Here is a 22,932-nt window from a genome sequence, read left to right as displayed (position 1 = left end):
CGGATTTTCCTTTTAGTATCTTGCCCTCCAAGTTTGAAAACCAGTTCTTTTATCAATTTAAATATATGAAAATTCACACGTTTACTTAAGCGTGTTGATCATTTTTGTCCTTACTGGGGTTAAGGGATAAAATGTATTTATATTCACTCACCTCCCACACCTCCAGGTTTCAACTTACTGCCTGCATTTTCCTAGAAATCCCAATATTTTGGTGGTCACAAGTGGGGGGTGGGATGGGTGGGTGTGGTGTGGTGTGCTGTTGGCATCTAGTGGTAGAGGCCAGAAATGCTGCTAAACATCCTATGCACAGTAGGGCTCCCACAATGAAGACTGATCTGGCCCAAACTGTCAGTAGTGCTAAGGTTGAGAATCTCTATCAGTCCATTAAAACTAGGTAGAATTACCCACCTTATTTATGGCTACCCTGCACTATACCAACCTTTCTCAAGCACTTAATGGGCATATGAATTATCTGAGGATCTTGTGAAAGCCCTCAAGCCCTGGCCTTGTTTAAACAAGGAATTGATGAGGTATAATCACCAAAATTAAAAAGGCAAAAAAATACTTTCTTCCACTAATTAGGTCAATTATAAATATAAATGCCCCAGTACATTTATGATTGGTTTAATTAGTGGAAATATGCTAAAAGAATTCAACAAAAGAAATCACTGAAGCATTTTTTTGCTCACTTCATTGTAACAAAGCTGTGTTTGGAAAGGAAATTAAAGGTGCTGAATCATGCTTTCATCTATCATCTTTAAAAAAAAAAACTTGGATTCTACTGATACCATGGAGGAAAAAAATTTACAGCTGTTAAAACATCTATTATGTAACATTCTATCATGTGGTCAGTTATAAACAATTTGGAATCAGAACTCAGTTTTGAAAATAGCACTCACATCTTACATTATTTGGTATATGAAAAGGTCTTTAAATTTTACTGGAAAATCAACTTCATTGATTCCTGGAAAATGCTTACATTTAAAACACTGGCTTTATTCAGATACTACCCATCTGTACATTAAAGCAGATTAGAAGTAAATGTTTTATTCTTCCAGCTATATTCCAGTACTATATATAAGGCCAATAAAATGACAACACACTGGGGGAAAAAAATGCAGCAATAAACATTTGTTAAAAAGACTGATAAAATAAATAAAAACTACCCAAAAAAAGAAAAAATTTAAGGGAAAAAAATCCTGTAAATCCTTTCTGAACCCCAAGAAGTCCTGGAATACAGAAATGCCCTCCCTCTTTCACGATTTCACAGGAAGCACTGTAGGCTATTTGCTTAATAATGTCCTGGGATTACATTCTAAATTATTAATACCTGGTTACAGCTTGGTTGTAGTGCACAATTAAAATCACACTAACTTCATCTGAAGTGTCATTCTACAGTTTTATTTACACAACCAGTGAAGGGCATGTTCTTAGAATACCAGCTTTAATCCTTTTCAAACATATTAATATAAGAAGCCAAATTGTAATGATACAGCAAATGAGGCCACTGGCATTAATACAGGTAGCAAAGGTCCACATCCAGATGGTACTGACATCAGGGTAATTTCCAAAACCAGTTGCTGCCTAAGAGTGGTTGCCACTGACGAAAGCTTGAAATAACCTGTATTCACAGGGGGGTATTGGCATTGCTGCATGTCATAATTAGGACCTCTTGCAACAACTCAACAAGGAACAAGGCAGCCCACAAATGCAGAAAACGTGATTCATGAAACATCTAAAGGGGGAGGAAAAGGAAAATTAGTGCAAAGTCCAGGTCAAAATTCAAAGACATACCAGAACTTCAACCCCAATGCTGCCCTACATATTTAAGTAAATGAAAGTAAAACTTTACTAAAGTTTTGCTGCCTACCTCCTCTAACCTTTTTCTCCATGATTTTGTTAAATTCTCTTGAGTATGTAGATAATTACAGTAATTGTCTTCTCCATAAAAGATGGAGATACTTACAACTAGCAGGCTGTTCTCCGTATCGTCGCATTATTTGATCATGCGTAAACTTCACAAATGCATCATATTGTTCTATAAATAAAGGTACATATCAATTATAAAATTTGCAAAATGTACTAATATATTAGAGCCAGATAAACTCTGAAAAAAATCTAATATGTATAGTGAAACAATTCTAAATTGGCCCTTTGAATCAGACCCATAACCTCTGTAAATAGTAATTAGTTTTATCAAATCAAAAAACAGAGCTTGGTCAGGAAACCTACAAATGTACAAATCAACCTCATGTATAGGGTAGGAGCTTATTTCTTAACATAAAAGGCTATCTTTCTACTCTGAAAGTTTACTGTAAGTGATCTATGAGTGGCAGTATTTTTTTTTTTAAAGATTTTATTTATTCATGAAAGACACATGGAGAGAGAGAGAGAGAGGCAGAGACACAGGCAGAAGGAGAAATAGGCTCCATTGCAGGGAGCCCGATGTGGGACTCCATCCCAGGACTCTAGGATCACGCCCTGGGCCGAAAGCAGGCGCTAAACCACTGAGCCACCCAGGGATCCCCGAGTGGAAGTACTTCAATGAAAGGAAACAGAAAAACAAAAGTTTAACAAATATGTCCAAAAGCATCCACATGTAGCCTAATCAACTGTCACAGAAAAAGATGTTACAAAAAAAATAAAAAGAAAAAAAAAGAAAAGAAAAAAATACGTTACATAACTAAGCAAATTCTCTTGCCTATATCAGCCCCTTCATTTAAGACTTTAGAATAAAAAAGCTTACACTATCAATACCCAGTAGAATCTGGCTTAAAAATCAGGGAGAAAAACATCCTCATTAACTGACCATACACAATAAATGTGTCTAGACTGATGGGAAAGTTCTCATGAAAGATGTAGTCTAAAAATCCAAAAGCAAATTGAGGTGAATAGCCAAGTCAAGTGTTCGGCACAGGAATATCGAAAGAAAAATCTAGTTCACATTAATACTGTTCCTGATCTATAAGGTTAAGTAATACTATTTCTTGAGGTCACTAAGGAGGGCCATGAGCAACAGGAAAGTTAACTTCCTTTCTCGAACTGAAATTCTCCAGTTCTTAGAAAACATACTGTAACCAGTGGATAGATAGGATAATTTAACCGACATTAAGGACATGTGGGAAATAATGCATTTCTTAACAGCTTCTAGGAGATTCTAAAATAATTTCATACCTGCAAGTTTTGTGTTCAATATTTCTTCATACTCTTCTCGAACTTTCTCTTCACGTTCTTTCAACAAACGTTCACAGATCATCCCAACCTGTCGTAGAGTAAATAAGGGCTGTTCTTTTTTTAATGGTGAGGATGTTGCAGATGAAGTCCCTATGTATAATATGAACCCAAAAAAAAGCATGATTTAGAGCCATCATAAAAAGGATCTTCTAAAAATAAAAAAAAATATAAAAAAAAAAGGATCTTCTAAATGCAGAGGTTTCATTTGGATCTTTTCAGTGTTCATATGAAAGCATTTTCTGTAAGTTTTTAGCACAGTATTTCCCAAGGAGTCTTAAAACAGGTTTAATACTATCAGCTATTTACAACTCTAGAAAAACACAGCAAGATGTATATAATCAAATTATAAAGTAAAAAGTCTGAAGGTAATCGGAGAAAAGTACAAGATACAAACAAAACTTAATAAAGCTTATGTTTTTTAGTTAAGGAGTAACAGCTAGGTAAAAAATACTGTGAATATAATCCTAATATTCAACATTAAATTTTATGGTTCAGAGTGCTTAAGATTATTAATGGAACAGCCATTTAGCATCATCAGATAGTGATACTTGATATAAAAGATTTCTTCAGAATGCATTCCTCTTAAAGTACTACTTAATAAACTTACATCATTATTTATTGAAAAGAACATCTGAAATTAATCTTTTGAAAACTCAGGATTATGACATGATGTATCTATTTTAACACTGCTCCAAGTATTTTATACACACTCAAATACATAGATTTGCTATCAATTGTCCTGCTCTGTGTATCTGTCCCTGGACCCCCAATCCTCTTTTCACTTTTTTGTAACATGCATGGCTGGGACCACTTAATATGCTTGTTAGAGCTGTGTCTATCACAAGATAAAGTATAATAACTTTGTAACTATGAAGGCTATCTTCCTAGCTTTGTTAGTTGAGGCTGCCAGTTAATTGATCTAAATAAATTGACTGTGATGAACTTAGTTTCCTGCTGATATAAATCTAATCTCTACCCTCACCTCCCCCTAACAATGTTTCACCCATGTACACACCTATCTCCCCACCTCCCAAACTGGCAGGAATACTGCAGAATTTAGTTTTGAACAATTTTATGTGTATCTAATTTCATGACTATTTTATAGCCTTTGAATTTTTTTTTTTTTTTTAAAGTAAACTCTACCCCCCAATGCAGGGCTCGAACTCAAAACCCTGAGATCAAGAGGTGAATGCTCTACCTACAGAGCCAGCCAACAGCCCCTGAATGGTTTTTTATTCTGATAGGTTTTCTTATCCCTGCTGGGAGGAGGAAATGAAAGGGGGCAGGCAACTTTGGTCACAAGAAAAACTATTTTGCTGAGAATTTTACTAAACTAAGAGCCAGTTTGCAAACCTTTAAGAATCTATCCTAACAGGACAAATGTATGACGGTGCATGAACGAGGACACTTTTGTAAATACTTTTATTACCGGAAATTCAGTCTGATTATCTTCATTAGTGGTTAAATAATTATGAGAAGTTCATAAAAGGGCATAATAGTCAATGGTAAGGTGCCTCTACACTTAACAGAGAAAGTTAATATTTTTGTCTTAATGAAGGCTACAAATCGTAACACTTATGGGGAAGTCCACTTAGGGATATTATATCCAGGTGGTTGTCTCTGAGTAGTGGGAATCCAGGTAGCAAATACTTACTTTGTACCATATTCTACAAGATCATGAATTATTTGTATAAACATTTTTAAACCAAGGGGGAGAAACAGAAACTTGAATGATTAACGGCAATTTAAGATTACCTTTTCCCATACTAAGTAACATTTCCTTTCACTTACTAAGTTTATTATTACCTGGTGAAGCTGGTCCACTGAGGAGAAATGCATGTGGTTGTGCCTCAGAAGTACAACATGGATCTGTCTGTTGGAAACTAGTTTCTAAATGTCTTCTCTTCTGCATGCGTTTATACTCTTGTTTTATGTTGTACAGAATTTGTTCTAGAAGGAAAAAATTGGGAAGATAAAAACTATGAAGTTTTAAAAAAAAGGCTGTTTCCAACAATTAGTACAATCAATCTACTGAAAATATTTTCTTCAAATAATATCCAGACAACTGATATTCTTGAGGAATTTGTTTCAGCATTAATGGGGGCACTCATTCAGAAGTAGCATATACACACCACCAAGATTTGAGCTATATCCTACAACACCATTCTTTCTGAGCACTGATTAGCAAAAGACAAATTTAAGTTTTTCATTCAAAGTAAAGGGAGTCTTGTGAACTTCTAATTCAATTTAGTTTAACTCAGAGTCTTAAAAATCCCAAATTCAAAGGCTACTTATTCATCACACACAGAACTATTAAACAGTCTTTGAAAAGACCATAAATAATTAGAAGTGGGGAGCACTATAAGTATATATATAAGCACAAACCAGTGAGAATTGACAGTAGGTCAAACAAAATGACAAGGTTGATGGGGAACTAAAAAATTACTATACATTAAATGGTCATGGCCGTCAGTCCAAGAGAAGTATTACAGCATTAACAACAAAAAGTGTTGTACTGAATCTTGGGTGTAAAAACCCACATAAAGTGGTACATAACAGGTACTCAGTAAGAACCACTGTACCACAGTGCCATTACCTTCAACCACAACCATCTAAACGGGTAAAATCCTATCAAGTGTGTATCCTTTGGCCAGTATGGTTCATTCTGGAAAGATTAGTAACTCGATATAGAGTTACTATTTAGCCTCTTTAGAAATCCCTCCCTTTCTCAAAAAAAAAAAAAAAAAAAAAGAAATCCCTCCCTTGAGGTTTCCACTACCCTCGAAACAGACTTTCCTACAACCACCCTAGCTCCTAGATTATCCATGTGAAACTACATCCTAAATGTATTAATCCGAACCCAAAACAAATTTAAACAAATATTAAGGTGGCAATGATCACCACCTTAATTCTACAATGGTGTGTTAATTTTAAAATGAACTGAAAGCTTACTTGAAGGCTAAAGATTTGTGTAAGATGAAAATTTTTTAAATTTAATTTAAAATTAAACTTAAAAAATTTAATACTGGTGGGGTTTTTTTTTGTTTTGTTTTTTTTTTTTTTTTTTTTAGGTATATACTTAATTCTCCCATTTCTTTTCTCAAACTGTATTATTTCCCCAGTAAGAACTTTTAGGGCTTTTGAAGAAGACTCTGAGGGGACAGTCAGTCCCCTTACACATTTTAGATCCTGCCAATTTCATTATTTTAACTGAGAAAAATTTGCAAAAAGATACATTCCGTGAAGAAGCTCTATTTGTGTAAATTTTGTGGGTGAACAAACCTGTTACATATACAAGAATCTGCAGCTTAAGCACTACAGAATTACACACTGGAAGACTGAATAAGGAGTACTTTATCTGTAACATTTTTCAGAATCTTAACATTTGTTTCTATTAAAAATAGTCATTTTCAGTCTTTTCCATTTATTTGAAATAGTCTGTGATTTAAAAATGAAGGTACCGGGATCCCTGGGTGGCTTGGCGGTTTAGTGCCTGCCTTTGGCCCAGGGCTTGATCCTGGAGTCCCAGGATTGATTCCCCCATCAGGCCCCCTGCATGGAGCCTGCTTCTCCCTCTGTCTATGTCTCTGCCTCTCTCTGTATCTCATGAATAAATAAATAAAATCTTAAAAAAAATAAAATAAAATGAAGGTACCATGGGATGAGCACTAGATGTTATACTATATGTTGGCAAATCAAACTTCAATAAAAAAATTAAAATAAAAATGAAGATACCAAGTGTGAAATAAAATGGCTGTCTCCTGAACAGTTTTAGTTAAGTACCTTGATAGAAGTGGGTTTCCTATAAAAAAAAATAAAATTAAATTAAAAAAAAAAAAAAAGAAAGAAAAAGAAAAGAAAAAAAAGGAAAAAAAATGGGTTTCCTAAGATTCACAGAGGGGTCAAACAAGATATAGCCTAAGATTAATGTAGTAAAACCTTTTAAAATTTAGCTTTGTATTAGATGGTAATCTAATACTTAAGAGATGCTATAACAAGCTAAGGAATCTTTAAATATAATTTACAAAATAAATTCACCAATTTAATTGTACAACTTGAAAGGTTCTCACAAATGCATGCATACAGGTCTTGAAACCACCACTATCAAAATAAAGAACTTTATCACCTCAAAAAGTTCTATGCTCCTATTCACCCCTCACCTTCATTACCATAATATTCATCTGCTTTCACTATTGGAAACATTTTTGCCTTTTTGAAAATTTATCATATAAATGGAATCATAAAAAGTATAGATTTGTGTATGATTCAGTAAAATGCTTTTGAGATTCATACATGATGTTTCATGTATCAGTAAGTCCTTTCTTTTTATTAATTAGTACTCCATTGTGTCTATATATAAACACACACACATGCACATACCCCTTATCCAATCTCCTTTTTTTTTTCTTTTTTTTCTTTTTTCCAATCTCCTTTTAATGGACATTTGAATTGCTTCCAACTTGGGGCTATTATAAATAAGGCTACCATGAACATTCAAGTACAAGTCTACAGGTGGATGAATTTCATTTCTCTTGAATAAATACCTAGAAGAGGAACTGGATGGCCTGATTATGTGGTAAGAGCATGGTAAGAAACTGACAAACCATTTCCACAGTAATTGTACCATTTTACATCCTCACACCAGCTCACCAGCTATATATATGTGAGAGTTCCAGCTGCACTACACCTTTGCCAACTTGATACTATCAACTAAAGAGCTAAAGAATTTTTAAAAGATGTATTTATTTTAGAGACAAAGAACTCATGTGAACATGCGTGTGAGGGTGGGAAGAGGGAGAGAATCCTCAAGCAGACTCCCTGCTGAGGAGCCCCATGCAGTGGGGCTCTATCCCAGGACCCTGAGATCATGACCTGCCTGAGCCAAGATCAAGAGTAGGGTCCTCAACCGACTGAACCACCCAAAGAGCTGAATAGTTTTGAATGCTTTGCCTCAATGCTTTTTCATCTAATATGATGCAACTATGTCATCCAAGCCTCGTCATGTACATAAATGCTCTAATACTGGTAACATGTAAACAACAGTGTTATTCAGTGAATAATCCAACTTAACTTGACCAAGATCTCCGCTAACTTTGGGTCTCAAACTCATTTATCTCAATTTGGAGAGGTATACAGTTTTAAAGGTATTAACTCAAGAATATTTCCCCAGATTCAATTTTCCACAACTCACATTGTAAATTCAACCTAGGTACCTGGCTGACTGAAGTTGCTTCTTATATCAGCTGGATAGAGGTCTTCCATTCATCAATAAAGTTCTTATGTCTACCTAGTATTAAACTACTTAAATCTAGCCATCTTTCATCAAACTGCCAAGTGACATTTTATTCCAAGTACATATAATACATAATAGTGTGTTACCAACACAATCTATGGTCCATTAAAGAAAAAGTCAAGTCAAATGAAGCTTCACTTACATATCAGTTGCACATGCCAGTTTTAATAATGCTGCCTTCATATTTGGCTTATGTGCACAGGACAAATTTGTAGCAAATCACTTAGAGCAAAATATACAGTTATCTTCATATCAAACTACACCACAAATGGTGGTTATATCCCTTGTCAGAATCCTAAAAACTATATCCTCCTTTTACCATAAAATACTAAGATTTCTTCCACCTCACTAGGTCTACATGAAAGTCTGAGCAAATTCTGTGACTAATGGCATTTTCATTCCCAAATCTAGTAAATGCCATTAAGATTGCCAATAAAATTCTTCTCCTTAACAAATGAGAGATTACCAATGAGCCAGCATTTATTCCTCAAGAGTATTTTTTAAAACCCATAAACCTAGCAAAAAATCCAGGTAAATGTGAAAAGAAAAAGTCTGGCTTGTGGCAGTATTAAGCCTACTCCCAAACTGTTTTATTCATTTTAGTTGCCACTGATTACTTAAGAAAGCCTGTGCACAATAAGGTCAATACAGAAGAAGAAAGCAGTTGATGGGATTAAGAAATAAGTCGACATGAGTAAGAGAAATAGCAAGAAGATGAAATTGAGAGCAGAGAGGAATATGGAATTAGATGCAACTACAAATGTCCTTCTAGATACAGTCCATAAGATGTCTAAAAATGTGACATGAAACTAAACCTTTGCTTTAGACCTGCATAAACTTGCTGTTTTCCCACTGACATAATTAGTAAATCAAACATAACAAGTCTCATTAACAGTTTAAATTAAAAAAAGTTTTAAGTTTAGGTATATAAGACATTTTTGTATCACCTTCATTTCTCTATAAAGTATCTTTGAAAAAATAAAGTGAAAGTTCATCTAACCAACTCAAACAATGGGATTAAAAATAAATAAATAAATTTTCAAAGTTCTAGGTAGAACACAAATGAAAAAACTTGTACACAATTAAGTACAGAAAACCTGCAATTGGCATTAAGACCTAAAAATAAGGAACTGCTGAACTGTACCAAATAAAATAACAAACCAAATCTAGATCTCTGAACTACATACTAGACATTGTCATGTCAACATACACAACTGAGTCACACTATGGAAGCCCATCTTTGTAAATAAAGTATTTTCCCAGGATATGTCTAGAAACTAAAACAGCTCTTATGTTCTCTTTGAAGGAATCTTAAGGACAATGTTCTTACTCAGCCAAGAGCTATCTAACTAAAAAGAATGAGTTGATGCCATTTTTAATTCACTTTAAAATTACTACTACGTCAAAGGGACCTGGAACCAAATTTTAACACAAGATTATCAAATCATATCTAGAAGTGTTTTTTTCTTAAAGATTTTATTTATTATTTAATTTACTTACTTGAGTGAGAGCACATACACAAGCAGGGAGATGGGTAGAGGAAAGAGAAGTAGGCTCCTGGCTGAGCAGGGAGCCAAGATGCACAGCTCGATCCCAGGATCATGACCTGAGCCAAAGGTAGACGCTTAACTGACTGAGCCACCTGAACACCCCCTACATGTAGAATTTTAACATCTATCTGGATTAAGGTAAATCCTAATAAGCATAATATTGCTGCACAAAATTATATAAACATTAAGGTATTACCTACAATGCTTCAAAAGCAACTGGCTTAGATTCTAAGTTTACAACATATAATATTTTGCTATAAAGACACATTCATTTATCAATTATCTCCAACAACAGAAAGAAAAATCATAATCACTACAGGTCAAGTTCTATTATTTCACTGGTACTATAATAGCCAATGATTACTTACTTGAAATAAAGGACTCAATTTGCTAAAACCTGCAGGTCTAATTATAAATTTTACAAATTAACTGCACAATCGGAGTCACTACTGCAAGGAGTCCAAAAATGCTCAATCAGCAGGAGATTCCTCCCTAATATCCAGTAAGTTTCATCTCTATTTTATGACATCAGTTTCTAAAGGAATGTTAACTTTGTTGCTTTTGTTTTTTAGTTCTTTATTACCTGTTAAACATCTTCTCAAATAGCTTACAATCTAGGAAAACCAAAAGAGCTGTCAACGGGGAAGGGAAAGAGTAAACTGAACCACCCCAAATCCAAAACCCAAAATATACATGCCACAGGAAACATTTAATGCCATGGCAAGAAGTCCGGCTTCTATTCCAGTTAACCATAGCCATGAAAAGAAAGTAAGGTCCAGAAGGAAAGAGAGTAGACTCCTTGAGGACGACCCTGGGGCAACACAATCAAGCTAAAGAACAAACCCATCTACAAGTACTTATTAAAGCACCTAAAACACACACACACATTAAGCTACAGCTTACATGGAAACCAGATGTTGCAAACTGATGATACACAAGGTAAACAGCCCAAAGACATCTCTGGCCTGAATACCTTCTTTTTAAAAAAGAAATGTTAATTTATGGCCAACATTTAAAAAGTTCATGATTTTAACTAAAAGATTTCTGGGGTACTGTTAAGAGAAGAAAACTGGAATACGTGGCCAAATTCATGTAGAAATCCTTAAGTTCTTCTACAACTTTAATGCATATACAGATATCACCTGGGGATTTTGTTAAAATGTAGATTCCGGGAGATGGAGCCTGGGATTCTGCACTTATATACTGTGTTTCCAGATGACAGTATATATGTTTCTTGCTGCAGAGGAGTAGCAAGGTTAAAATAAAATTCACTAATTCCATGTAGTTTACTTCACTCATTTATATTACTTGCCTGAATTGTGGGCATTTACGTTTTTGTCTCCTCCTTAAAATAATAACTCATCTACTGTGGCAATTAAAAAGAAAAGTGGTTGGTTTATTTATTATTGGACATTCTGGGAAATGGAGGGGAGAAGGAAAGCAGTAAAAGCAGACTACTTCAAGTACAAAAATATCTGTCACCCTAACCTACATGTCTTTTGTAGTTCAAAATTAGACATGCCTTTCTCTAGCAGGAAAATATTCTGTAAATCAATTTAAATTTGATTGTAAACCAAATTAAACTTAGACTCATTACATGACATTTACATATATTGATTCATTTTTCCTAAAACATCTTCCTTAAAATATGAAATTCATGTTATGTGATTGACAGTGAACAAATGCATTTACTTTTCTATTACATCTGCTTTAAAAAAGCAATTAAGACTACCTTTCATACCAGAAGGCAATGAGGAAGTCCACAGACATCTGTTTATCCCATATATTTGTAAATTAGCTGTGAATATTTAAAAGTCAACAGAGTTCACAAAAATCCTGACTTCTGGGGGAAGGAATGGCTTCTGGGAAGATCTAACAATAAAAATAAAAGGTCCAAATTCCCCATGACCAGATCTGAAAGGAATGATCTGAACTAAATATATAAATTAGAGCTTCATCTGTAAGTGAAAACTAGTCAGGAGCATGCATGTGATTGCTTACGGAGCTATTAAGCTAAACAAAAGTGCAGATGAATTAGAACCAAGAACTCCTAACTTTAATGACCAAATGAAAACAGAAAGCAACCAAAAGTGGAAGAGTTCAAAAATTTATTTCAAAAAGGAGTGGAAGAATAGTATAAAATGCTCTAAGAAAGGTCAAACAAGATGAGGATTGATTATAAACCATGGAAATCATTGGTGACATGACAAGAACTATTTGAAAGCGCTCTCAATTTGTTTTTGAAGTCGAAGAATCTGGATGACTGCTGAAGGAAAACGAGGATGTTTTATTTCTTATATTATAATGGATTAAGTATAATCTTAACAATACTTAAAGCCAAAAGCAAAGATTCAGTTGCAAGAGGAAAATAATCAAGAGAAGATTCTTTGAGAGAAAGAGAATCCTTCTCTCACTGTGTAAAGTTCTTTAATTGTTTAAACTTCTTCAGTAATATTAAAAGGAGAACAGGATTAGCACAAAAATTGGTAGTGTAGGTACTGGGAAAAACGAAGCTGCCATTTGATGGCTCCTATTTGTGAAGTAGAAGCAAGGTTATTCACTGGAATGGCAGGATTGCTGGACAGTATAAAATGTTCCATTTGAGGTTGCCCCATTGTGATTATCTCCAACACTTTGGGACGAGAAATGCTCTTAATCCTCATAACCATCCTTAAAGGCATATATTACATCATGTGCATTATTTTACAGATGAAGAGAATGTGACTTTGGTTCAATGTCTTCTGAAAGGTCACACAGCTGGAACAAGGTAGAGCCGTCATGACGTCAGGGCTTAGGCTCAACATCTACTGCCTCCCCAGTATTATAATACTACAATACCTAGCCAGTATTCATTCCACAAGTACTTAAAGTTACAATAAATAACAAGGAGGAAAGCTAATTTTTTAAAAACCAGGATGTCAGAGATAGAGAGATGGCTACTAATTACTGATATTTCAATTCTCTGAAACTTCAAACTGTTAAGAAAATAGTAACTAACCAAAGCAGTGCAGGAGTCTCATCTACCCAGTCCTAAAACTGTGATCACTGGCAAGAATAATTATTTTCAAAATCTTCATGTTACACTCAGATATTTATATAAGGGATACTTCCCCATCTCTAAACTGCCTCTTCTTAGGACATGGATCTATATCTAACCAGAAATGTTTTACTGATGTTTTAAAAGGAAGAATTATTCTAAATTGCTAAGTCAGCACTGCCACACATATGGGACTAATTACAATAGTGCCAGCCTCTGATAACATACCCTTTTTCCTTAGGCCAAGGCTGATTGCAGTGAGCATCAGGTTCTCCTGTTCGGTCTCATCAACCTAAAACTTCTGGTACTTTTAACCAATTATACCACTTAGAAAAGTTTTTCTATCAGAGAATTATACTTTAGTAACAGGAACAAGGCAATTCTCTGTGACAAATGGAAAAGTTTAGGAACAGTAATGTTTGAAAAATTGGCTTTCTGCAATTTTTCAAATTCCACTCTACATTCTTTTTTTAAAAAAGACTTATTTATTTTCAGGGGATAAGGGCGGGGAGAGGAAGATCTCTCAAGCAGACTGCTTGCTGAACAGAGACCCTGGGGCTCAATCTCATGACCCTGAGATCACAACCTGAGCCAAAACCAAGTCAAACTGTTAATCAACTGTGCCACCCAGGTAGGTACTCCTCCACTCTACATTCTATTTTTCAATTGCTAGATCAGTCCAATACCTTTTTTTTTCCTTTTTTTTTTTTTTTTTTTTAAGAAACAAAATCAACTCTTCCAGGTCCCCCCTCCAAACTTTAGTTTGATTTTTGGAGGTAGTTTTCTAAGAATTAACAGTAATGGAAATGAAATGGATACTAAACCAAAGTCAGAATATACATTATAAAATAAAGACAATTTCAGAAACAGACAACGAACAAGCTTCAACTATCACCTTAAGGAAAAAAAAAAATCACTTTAATGTTTCAAAAGTAGTAGCAGTGTGATTTAATTAGTAAAACAATTTCAAAACCTATGCTACCAAAAGTGGATAGAATGCTTACATAGATAAATGTCTACAAGAATTAAAACAAGTAATACTGAGATAGCATAAAGATTATGGTTATTTTTGTTCAAGTTTACCTAGCTAATGAAGTATCCACAGTGGTGGCTCTATCAGTCCCTTGACAGACTATCAGTTTGCTTAACCAGCACAGTATCTGGAACTCAAATGAGGTTCATAAAAGCTTGAACTAAAGTAAATATTTAAATTTTTAATAATGTTGGGAAAAACCAGGTACATGAATAGACCCAGAAGCTAAAAATTAAGTCAAATCCCAGAAATGTATATCACATTTTGATTATAGTAATTATTATACTATAATCAAAATGTTGCAAAGCACTAGTTCATTTCAGGATGATCTGCCTATGACATTTAACATAAACTAATGACTTACAATTTCTTAAAGGGAGGAGGAAAGTAAGTTATAACCTCCTCCATCCCCCCTCCCCCCCAAGACAAACTACAAGCATATTCTGTTTTTCTTTTACTGGAAGGTTAAAAAACCACTACGAACCAAAATAAAAGCCTATCACCACAAAGAAGATTAAACAATCTAGCATACTTCAAAAGTCTAATCAAAAGGCCCAAAATAAACACCAAAGCTGACAGTGTAACATACAATTTTAATTTACCTGCAAGGATTCCCTCCCTGCTCAGTATAGCTTCAATATCTTCTCATCACATTAGAAACTTGCTATAACTTAAATCATTCAATTCTTTTAGAAATAAGAGACTAGAACTTCATATTACAAAATATTTTCTCCTAAAAATCATCTAAAAACTTAAAAAATGTATTTCTTCAAATGTGCAGATCTCCTAAAATGGTAAAATTCTTATTACTGGGACTATCTCAAACATTATAATGCACGTAATGTATGTTTATCATCACTGTCTAGAAAAATGAGGGGCAGTATATGGAGTGTACTTCAAGTGCCTCAGAAAAAGTATTGATCAGTCTTAAAACTAATTGCTATATTTATTATTTCAATAAATTTGAGAAGTATCTTAAAACCTTGTAATAAGACATTAAGAGGGAAGTTATGGCAGATAAGAATACCTTTGGGTTACTTTCAAACTATACAAGTCCCATATAACCCACTGTAACCTCTCAAAATCCAAGGGGCAATTCCTGTAAAGAATCTTTCCTCCAAGACTGAATTATTAGGGATAGATCACATTTCCTAGATGTTTAGAAAGCTGACAAACATTGGTATACTGAGCAATAAGATTAAAGATGAATCTCTTGAACTATATTCACTTGTTGAAGACCTCTTTACCATCTGCAGATGCCAGCCAGACTGGTTCACATAGGCTTGAACAAGTATTCACACTATTTCAAAGTAGTCTTTTCAAAGGCAAGAAATTCACTGTGGTTTCAAATATGTACAGAGAACAACTGTGAGTCAACAGTATTAGTATAGTGTTAACGCAAAGACTGCAGGGACCATAACTCGCTGGTTATAGGTACTCAAAAAAAACCAACACTCCAGCACTATTACCTAGTTTGATGAACCACCTATCCAAGAGGTCCAAACTTAAGCCATGTTATCATTCTGCATCCTTCTTTAAGTGGAGGGAGAAATCAAGAGTTTGTTTTCAAATAGAAAAAATATGCAAAACTGGGCAATTAATTCCACTGAATCTCTTATTCACAGCCTTTCAAGACAGAAGTGTTTTTCTACCATAGTGTCTTCCTGGGTTCATCAAATACTTAGTAAAAGACCTCCTGGGTACTTTACACAGTGTATTTTTTTTCCTATAAAGCCATTCAAGAACTAAAGAAATTTATTATTCTCCGTTACAACTCAGATTATTTCTGTGGCAACCATGGTAACTAGTAGCATCTATAACTAAAGGGCTAACTGCTCTGACCTAGCCATGTTTACCTTATGTGTTTCTGTGCTCAAGTTAGGCTTTATTTTTCTTCTTTCAAAACAAAATAGCTCAGTAATGAATACAACTGTGCGTCTGCTTTTAAAAGCCACAAACTCACACAATTCTTAAATGCATAATCCATAGGAATATGAAATAACTGCAGTTACATACACAGGCTTAAGTAAAATATCAGGTTTAAAATTTGAAGTACAAAGACCATTAAAAACAGTCTATTTGCCAAATCCACTGAGAAACTAGAAGCAATTTAACAGCTGTCTAAATAACCACAAAATATTAAAAACACTTCTGGCTCAATATAAATGACATCTGAAGTGAAATGCTGCCTCCTCCAACAGACATCTCATTTGTTTGCCTAGAACCGTTTATACTTCATTTAAGCCAGCTGGTGTCTCCGTTTGCAGGCATGCATCAATGTCTACTGAACAATCTAAGTTCCTGTAAACCCTTCCCCATTCACAAGCTGCAATTTCCATTTTTAATGGCAAGTTTCCAGCAAATACAATAAGTTCTTACAAAGGAATTTAACTCTTCATCCAACTCAATTCCTAAAGCAGACCAGAGCAGTGGTAACAAGACCTAAACAATGTGTGTAAGTGCCTAGCAAATTCCCAAGTAGTTGACATCCACAGAAGGATCTCCTTACCAAACCACTTATTCAGTACAATTATGAAAAACAATGTGTTTGATTTGACTGACAGTCTCTTGTAATGTTAGATGATATTTCAGTTTTATTAAAATAATTTGGTTCTTGGGAATGTTATGACAATCTTTGGCTAAGAGATAATATTGTGAGATGTTTCAAAAGCCAACAGAGAAGTATACAGAATGCACAGAATCTTTTCAACTAACTTACCAGGGTGAATACTGATGCAGCTACTAGAGGTATTCATTTTTCCCAATCAGTCTACCCCCACCCCACCCTCATTCACTTTTCCCTTTTCACATCCCAGGTACTATAAACCTTACTGCTGACATCCTAGAAATGCAGGAGTGGACACACTTTTTCTGTAAAGGATCAGACAGTAAATACTTGAGCTTTGGGAAAATACAGTCTCTATAACAAATACTAGCTCTGCAGTTGTAGCCTGCAATGAGCCATACTTTTAAGGGGGGTGGTGAGGGGAGAGAATGACCCTGGCTGGTTCCAATAAAACTTTTTTTTTTTTTTTTTTAAACCAGCCCTTTCCTTTTCCCTGGCATTAAGTTGCAACAGTTTGAAAAATACAGATTTAAATAATTTAAATAACAGTCATCAAGTCAAACTTTCGAATCACCTTCCTGGGATGACTAAAATAAACTAGGGTTGAAATCCCAAGTTCCTCAAACTAGTAAAGCCAGAACATCATTTCGACTACACGTCAAAACACACTATGTAAGTTTCCAGAAAAGAACAATGATAAACAATAAATTATATGCATGCTCTGAAAAAAAAATTTCAGTACTGTAGCTCTAAATTTTTAAATTACACTTGAACTGACAGAAATGAAAGGAAAACAAAGTTTCTGCAGAGTCCTAGTCAATCTCAACTTGGTAAATCACTTTCCATTTCCAACCCTAGCTATTTATTTCAGCCACAGATATACAGATATTTACTCTTGCAAAGTTTGAGAATCACCACTGTTAAAACAAAAATCTAAAAATTAAGTGCTTGGAAAAATTATTTCCAAGATTGGGGACATGAAAACTGAAAAGGTCTTTGATACCTGCACAACACTGCAGCTCCCATTATGACATCATTACAAAAACCACACAGGAGCCTACCCAAGCTGGCCATCTAAAAACAAAGCCAAATTAAACATGTAGAATATCATTCAAAATTACAGGTAAAAAAAAGTAAATTTTAGCAATTCAAAACTTTACAATTTCAACTGCTTTCCTCAAGTCAACTTTTTCTGTTAATACTCAAGTCGGTTGAAAAAATTAAATCCTTTAGCAGGCTCAAAATGATCAATTAGGCTGTGATTTTAAGAGTTCAGGATATGATCAAACTTCCAGAATAGATGTTAAAAACACCCTGAAGATGACAGCAATATTTTGGAAAACATGAATTTGAAACATCAGGCTTATTTAAACAATTTCAATTACTCCAGTCATTTACTAAATTATCATCCACTCAATTGAAATTTGAGACAATGTGGAGCCAACTGCATTAACCAATGCTACAAATGCATCAATGAAATGACAAATTTGTAAAAGATTACAATCCTGAATAAATTCCCTTTAAAGTGAAGACAAATATAGCTCCTGGCTGGTTAATCATATATGCTCAAGACTACTGCAGCATTGAGATATACTAAAGTATATCCCAAACCTAACACTAAAGATAAACTCCCAAACCTAACACTGTATTAATTCACCAGCTCCCCTGAAATTTATAGCTAGTTAGCCAGGGCTATTTTTAAGTGGCCTTATTTGTTAAGTACAGATTCCTAGGTATCATTTCAATTTTCAATATCATTTGACTAAAAAGACAAAAATCTAAAAATAATTTAATCACCAGCTCATAACACTTATTGTCTTTTAATGCAAAGCCTAACAGTAAATCAACCAATGCCTTTACATACAAGGCAGTTTAGGTAGAGTTACTAAATAAAACTGAGAATTCTTCTGAAAACTCTTTACAACTCTAAAATAGTGTATCCTTAAGTTAGTCAAATATTTAATAGCAGAAATGGTAGCCTAAGCATTGAGGGTGTCCCTAAAAATCTGGGGAAGGATATTTAAAAACCTGACTTGAACAAAACAATTCCAAATGGAAGTTACCAAATATAGAGGTATATACTGCCCACGCGTTTTTTATTAAAAGCTGATAATAAAACACTTGAACTATGAAAAGGCTTTGTCTGCAAATGATATCACTAAAGGCTCAAATATGAAACCTTTGCATACTATACTCACAAAGAGATTTACACTACCAGTCCACAAAAGCCTATCCTAGGACTGTGCCAGGGGCACACAAGGATTTTCAAAGTACAGAAAAAACTGGGCACACACACATGCAGTACAAAGCAGCCAAAAGGCATTTCCCCATAGTCACTTTCAGGAAATGTTTCAAGATGAAAAGCAAAGACAGTCCTAAGTGCCTTAGAGTCTTGGGTTGATTTCTTTATTACTCTCAAGGCCTAGGCTGTTCTCCACCCCCCCCCCACCCCCACCGTACCCTGTTGAGAAATAAAGCACCTCCAACCAGAAGCAACTACTCAGGCCCAATTTTCAGTACAATTCGCTTTTCATTAAAAGTTCAAGTTTCTCAGGGTCTAGACGCACAGTACGATCATATTACAAGTACTCGGGAAGAGCATTTTCTTTGTTGTTGACCCTGCTAGGGAAACAGGTCTTGACTCAGCCAAAGTGGCGTTCTTGTGGGTGATTAATGACAGGCCTAGATCTCGCCCCAGTGACATCCATCCCCACCCCCCACCCCCTCTGTACTAAAATCAGCCATGTCTGAACTGGAGGAGGGGCTGCTGCCTCGCCTCAAACCACCCAGTCCCACCGTTAAGGGCTGCAACCAATCGATTCGAGGAGACAGATACCGAGATTCGGGCGAAACGTTACTCTTCTCTCGCCTAAATTTATGAATAATATCACCCTCTCTGATCATTTCCGCTGGGGCTCTCCAGACTACGGAAACACTCAATTCCAGTCATTCAGCCCAAAGAAAAGGATCTTCCTCTTCCCCACAATACCCGGCAAGGCAGAGCCCCTGCCCTCCCCACCTCCCGACTCCCCCACCCCTTTGACATGAGGCCACTTCTATTGTGTCGCCGGGGCCAGAGGACCCAACTGGAAGAAATGCGGTCGCTCCACTGCTACTTTTGCCAAGGACGACGACCAATCCGGCAGCCCCATCCCCGGGGCCGGGTTCCGCGTCCCGGGACCCCCGTTCTCCAGCCCACCCCGGCGGCCGCGGGGCCGAGTCCCACCTGTGGTGAGGCGGGAGGAGACGTCGCCAAAGGGGGACGGCTCCATTCGGAGATACTTCTGCGGCGAGGCGGCGGCGGCCGAGAAGGAGGCGGCAGTGGCGGCGGCCGCCGCCGACGGAGAGGCAGCCGCCGAGGTGGGCGCCGACAATGGCGCACATCGCCTCCGCTTCGGGGACGCTGGGCTCAGCAGCGGGTCGAAATCCAGAGTCCTTTTCAGAGTGGCGCCGCACGCCATGGCCGGGGCAGCCGAGGCCGGACTCGGGTGGGGTCGGGGAGAGGTGACGGGAGGGGAGGGTGAGGGAAGTGGGGGGGGAGCGGGGGCCCGAGGAGAGCCTAACCGACGGGCTCAAGAGCAGGAAGGCGGTGGTGCAGCGCCGGCGAGGAGACGAGAGCCGCCGCCGCCGCTGCCTCCGCGGCAGGGGCAGTGGCCGGGCCGGCCCAGGCGAGAGCGGGAGGGGCGGTGGCGGCCGCTCACGACAGCCGCGTCAGGGGGGCTCTTCCGCCTCCTCAGGCACAGCTCCCCCGGGAGAGGCTCCGGCCGCCCCCGCCGTCCGTTCGAGCTTTGCGCCGCGCCTGAGGCGCTCCTGCGCTGAGACCGGCTCCCTTCGGAAGTCGAAACCAGCCCCGTCAGGTATGAGGCTGGAACGCGGCCACGAATAAGCCCGAGTAAGGTCAGGAGCTTGAGAGCGGCGGTCGATGTGGAGGGATTGCGAGGTGGAGGCAGCGGCAGGAGCTCAATCGAACACGTCCAGCCGCTTCCCCCTCCTCTGTACGACTATTCCACCCGCCGCCGGCCCCAATATGGCGTCAATAACAACGCCGCCGATTCAAATTCTGCGGCCTCAGGGCGCGTGCGCATAGGGGTGGCTACCCCGCAGGCGCATTCTGGGAGTTGTAGTTTTTCACTGTGGAAGGGAATCGGCGTGAAAAGCGATTAGGGAGGAGTCACGAAAACTACGATTCCCGTCATTCAAGGCGCGGCATTCCGAGTTCCGGGTTGGAATTTAAATCCCCTACGAGGCTTGAGTGTAAAAGGAGCTAAGCAAAAGGGGAAAAAAGAAAAGGCTGGGAGAGACTGGAAGAGAGGAAAGCCAACTGATGCAGAAAATAGGCTTAAAAGACCTTTAAAATTCAGGACATAGTTGTCCTGATATTATTCCCACAGTGATTTAACAAATGGGAAATAGAAAACTTAGGCAACCCAACAGTTCAAGACAGATTAATTTCGGTAATAAGAGTGCCAAAAACAAAACCTGTCCTAATGAGAGGCTGGGAAATACTGAGATTATGGAACATACTTAGGACTGAAAGGGAGAGCAACATTATTAGTATCAGATTACAGGATCCTTGAGTGAACTGGATGCTTTGCCCTTCCCAGGTAGCTGCTTGCATCCATTTATTACATTCTGCAAAACCAGGTTTACCCTGTAAACGAATAAATTTGAAAGAGTACAAAGCCAAATTATTTTGCTTTGGATAAAAGCGAGTGATACCAGAAATTGTATTATCTGTTGAATATTGTAGTATAGTATATCTTTTGAACTCTAAAAATTAAAAAATCATAATGAAATGTCTAAAGGAGTACATAATGAACCCATTTTATAAGCAGAGGAAATTTTGTACTGCTACTCAGGTACCTAAAATAACAATCAAATACGGTACTAATAATGTAAAAAATTGTCACCAGTCTTTTGCCTATGGAAGCTATCCCCAGTCCAATACAAAAACTAGTTATTGCCATATTCTCAAATGATCATGTGAATGCCATATTCTCAAATGATCTTGGATATCACTATACTAGTTTCAGTATAGTACTTATGTATTCCCATTGTCAATTTAGTAACTGAAAGACATTTTAACCATTTTGTCGATAATTCCTCATTTGTGACTAGTTTAATATATTCCTGTTTTATTGAATTGTTCAACACCTTAAAGATCAGCAGTTCTGATCACATTGTGTCAATGACTAAACTGCACTAATTTTATTTTAAAATATGTTGTTTGGGAAATATTTTTTTGAAAATCATCAGCATTTAATGAAACAATGGCTTAACTCTGACACCCAATAGGTAAATTTTTGCTAAATTCTAAACACCATGAAACATGAAACCTATGATATGAAATTAACAGAATACACATATTTTATGTAAATGAGTAGGAAAAGATAGATTAAGCTGTGGGAAGCAAATAACAAAGCATTTATATTCCTGATAAATATTTTCTGAAATTAAGACTCTACCTTAAGCTATACAACTTACTTGGAGAAGGGACTGTTAGGAATTAAATTGTGTTTTTTCAAAATTCCTATGGTCTTTTTTTTTTTTTTTTAATTCCCATGTTCTAACCTCAGTATTTCCCAGTGTGAGATGTCCATATTTGAGAAGAAGGTTATTTCAAATATAACTAGTTAAGATGAGGCCATACTGGAGCAAGGTGGGCCCCTAATCTATTATAACTGGTACCCTAATAGAAAAGGGAAATTTGGAAACAGACAAGCATGAAAACATGAAGATGCATCTATAAACCAAGAAAAGGTAAAGATGGCCAGCAAATTACCAGAAGTTAGGAGAGAAGCATGGAACAGTTTCCCAGAGTCCACAGAAGGAACCAACACTGCAGATACCTTTCTCTCAGAGTTCTAGCCTCCTGAACTGAGATAAATACATTTCTGCTGTTTAAGCTGTCCGTCTATGGTACTTTCTTATGACAGCCCTAGGAAAACTAATTCATCAAGCAATGGGTGTGGGTGTGGTTATCATTTGTGTTACCCTGTGCTGCCTGGTAAATGAGTTTTATGTAAAGGTGGTTAGAGGATATCTGGCAAACTTGACAATGCAGGCCTAATGGCTGCACATACAATCTGTGCTTCGCAGCATATCTGCAAAGAGCTCTCTGTTACTATTAAACAGTGGCAGGGTTAGGGCAGCCTCCTCTACTACCAATGACTAAGGATTCAGAAGCTAAGAGGAACAAGTTGAACTCTTCCCTATTCA

General features: G+C 36.8%; 1 protein-coding gene across 1 annotated transcript; it reads right to left on the bottom strand.

Moving 5' to 3' along the window:
- Nucleotides 1-1,380: 1,380 nt before the first annotated feature.
- AKIRIN2 (akirin 2) lies at nucleotides 1,381-20,765 on the bottom strand. The gene is made up of 5 exons (XM_041750861.1): nucleotides 19,940-20,765; nucleotides 5,041-5,184; nucleotides 3,175-3,324; nucleotides 1,967-2,038; nucleotides 1,381-1,735 (listed from the first exon to the last, which is right to left on the bottom strand). The coding sequence occupies exons 1-5, from the start codon at nucleotides 20,172-20,174 to the stop codon at nucleotides 1,725-1,727; spliced, it is 612 nt and encodes a 203-aa protein (XP_041606795.1). The 5' UTR covers nucleotides 20,175-20,765; the 3' UTR covers nucleotides 1,381-1,724.
- Nucleotides 20,766-22,932: the final 2,167 nt, after the last annotated feature.

Source organism: Vulpes lagopus, chromosome 1 (genome assembly GCF_018345385.1).
Source record: "Vulpes lagopus strain Blue_001 chromosome 1, ASM1834538v1, whole genome shotgun sequence".
NCBI lineage: Eukaryota > Metazoa > Chordata > Mammalia > Carnivora > Canidae > Vulpes > Vulpes lagopus.
The sequence above is the reverse complement of the archived record's forward strand: the minus strand, read 5'-3'. Positions and strand labels throughout refer to the sequence as shown.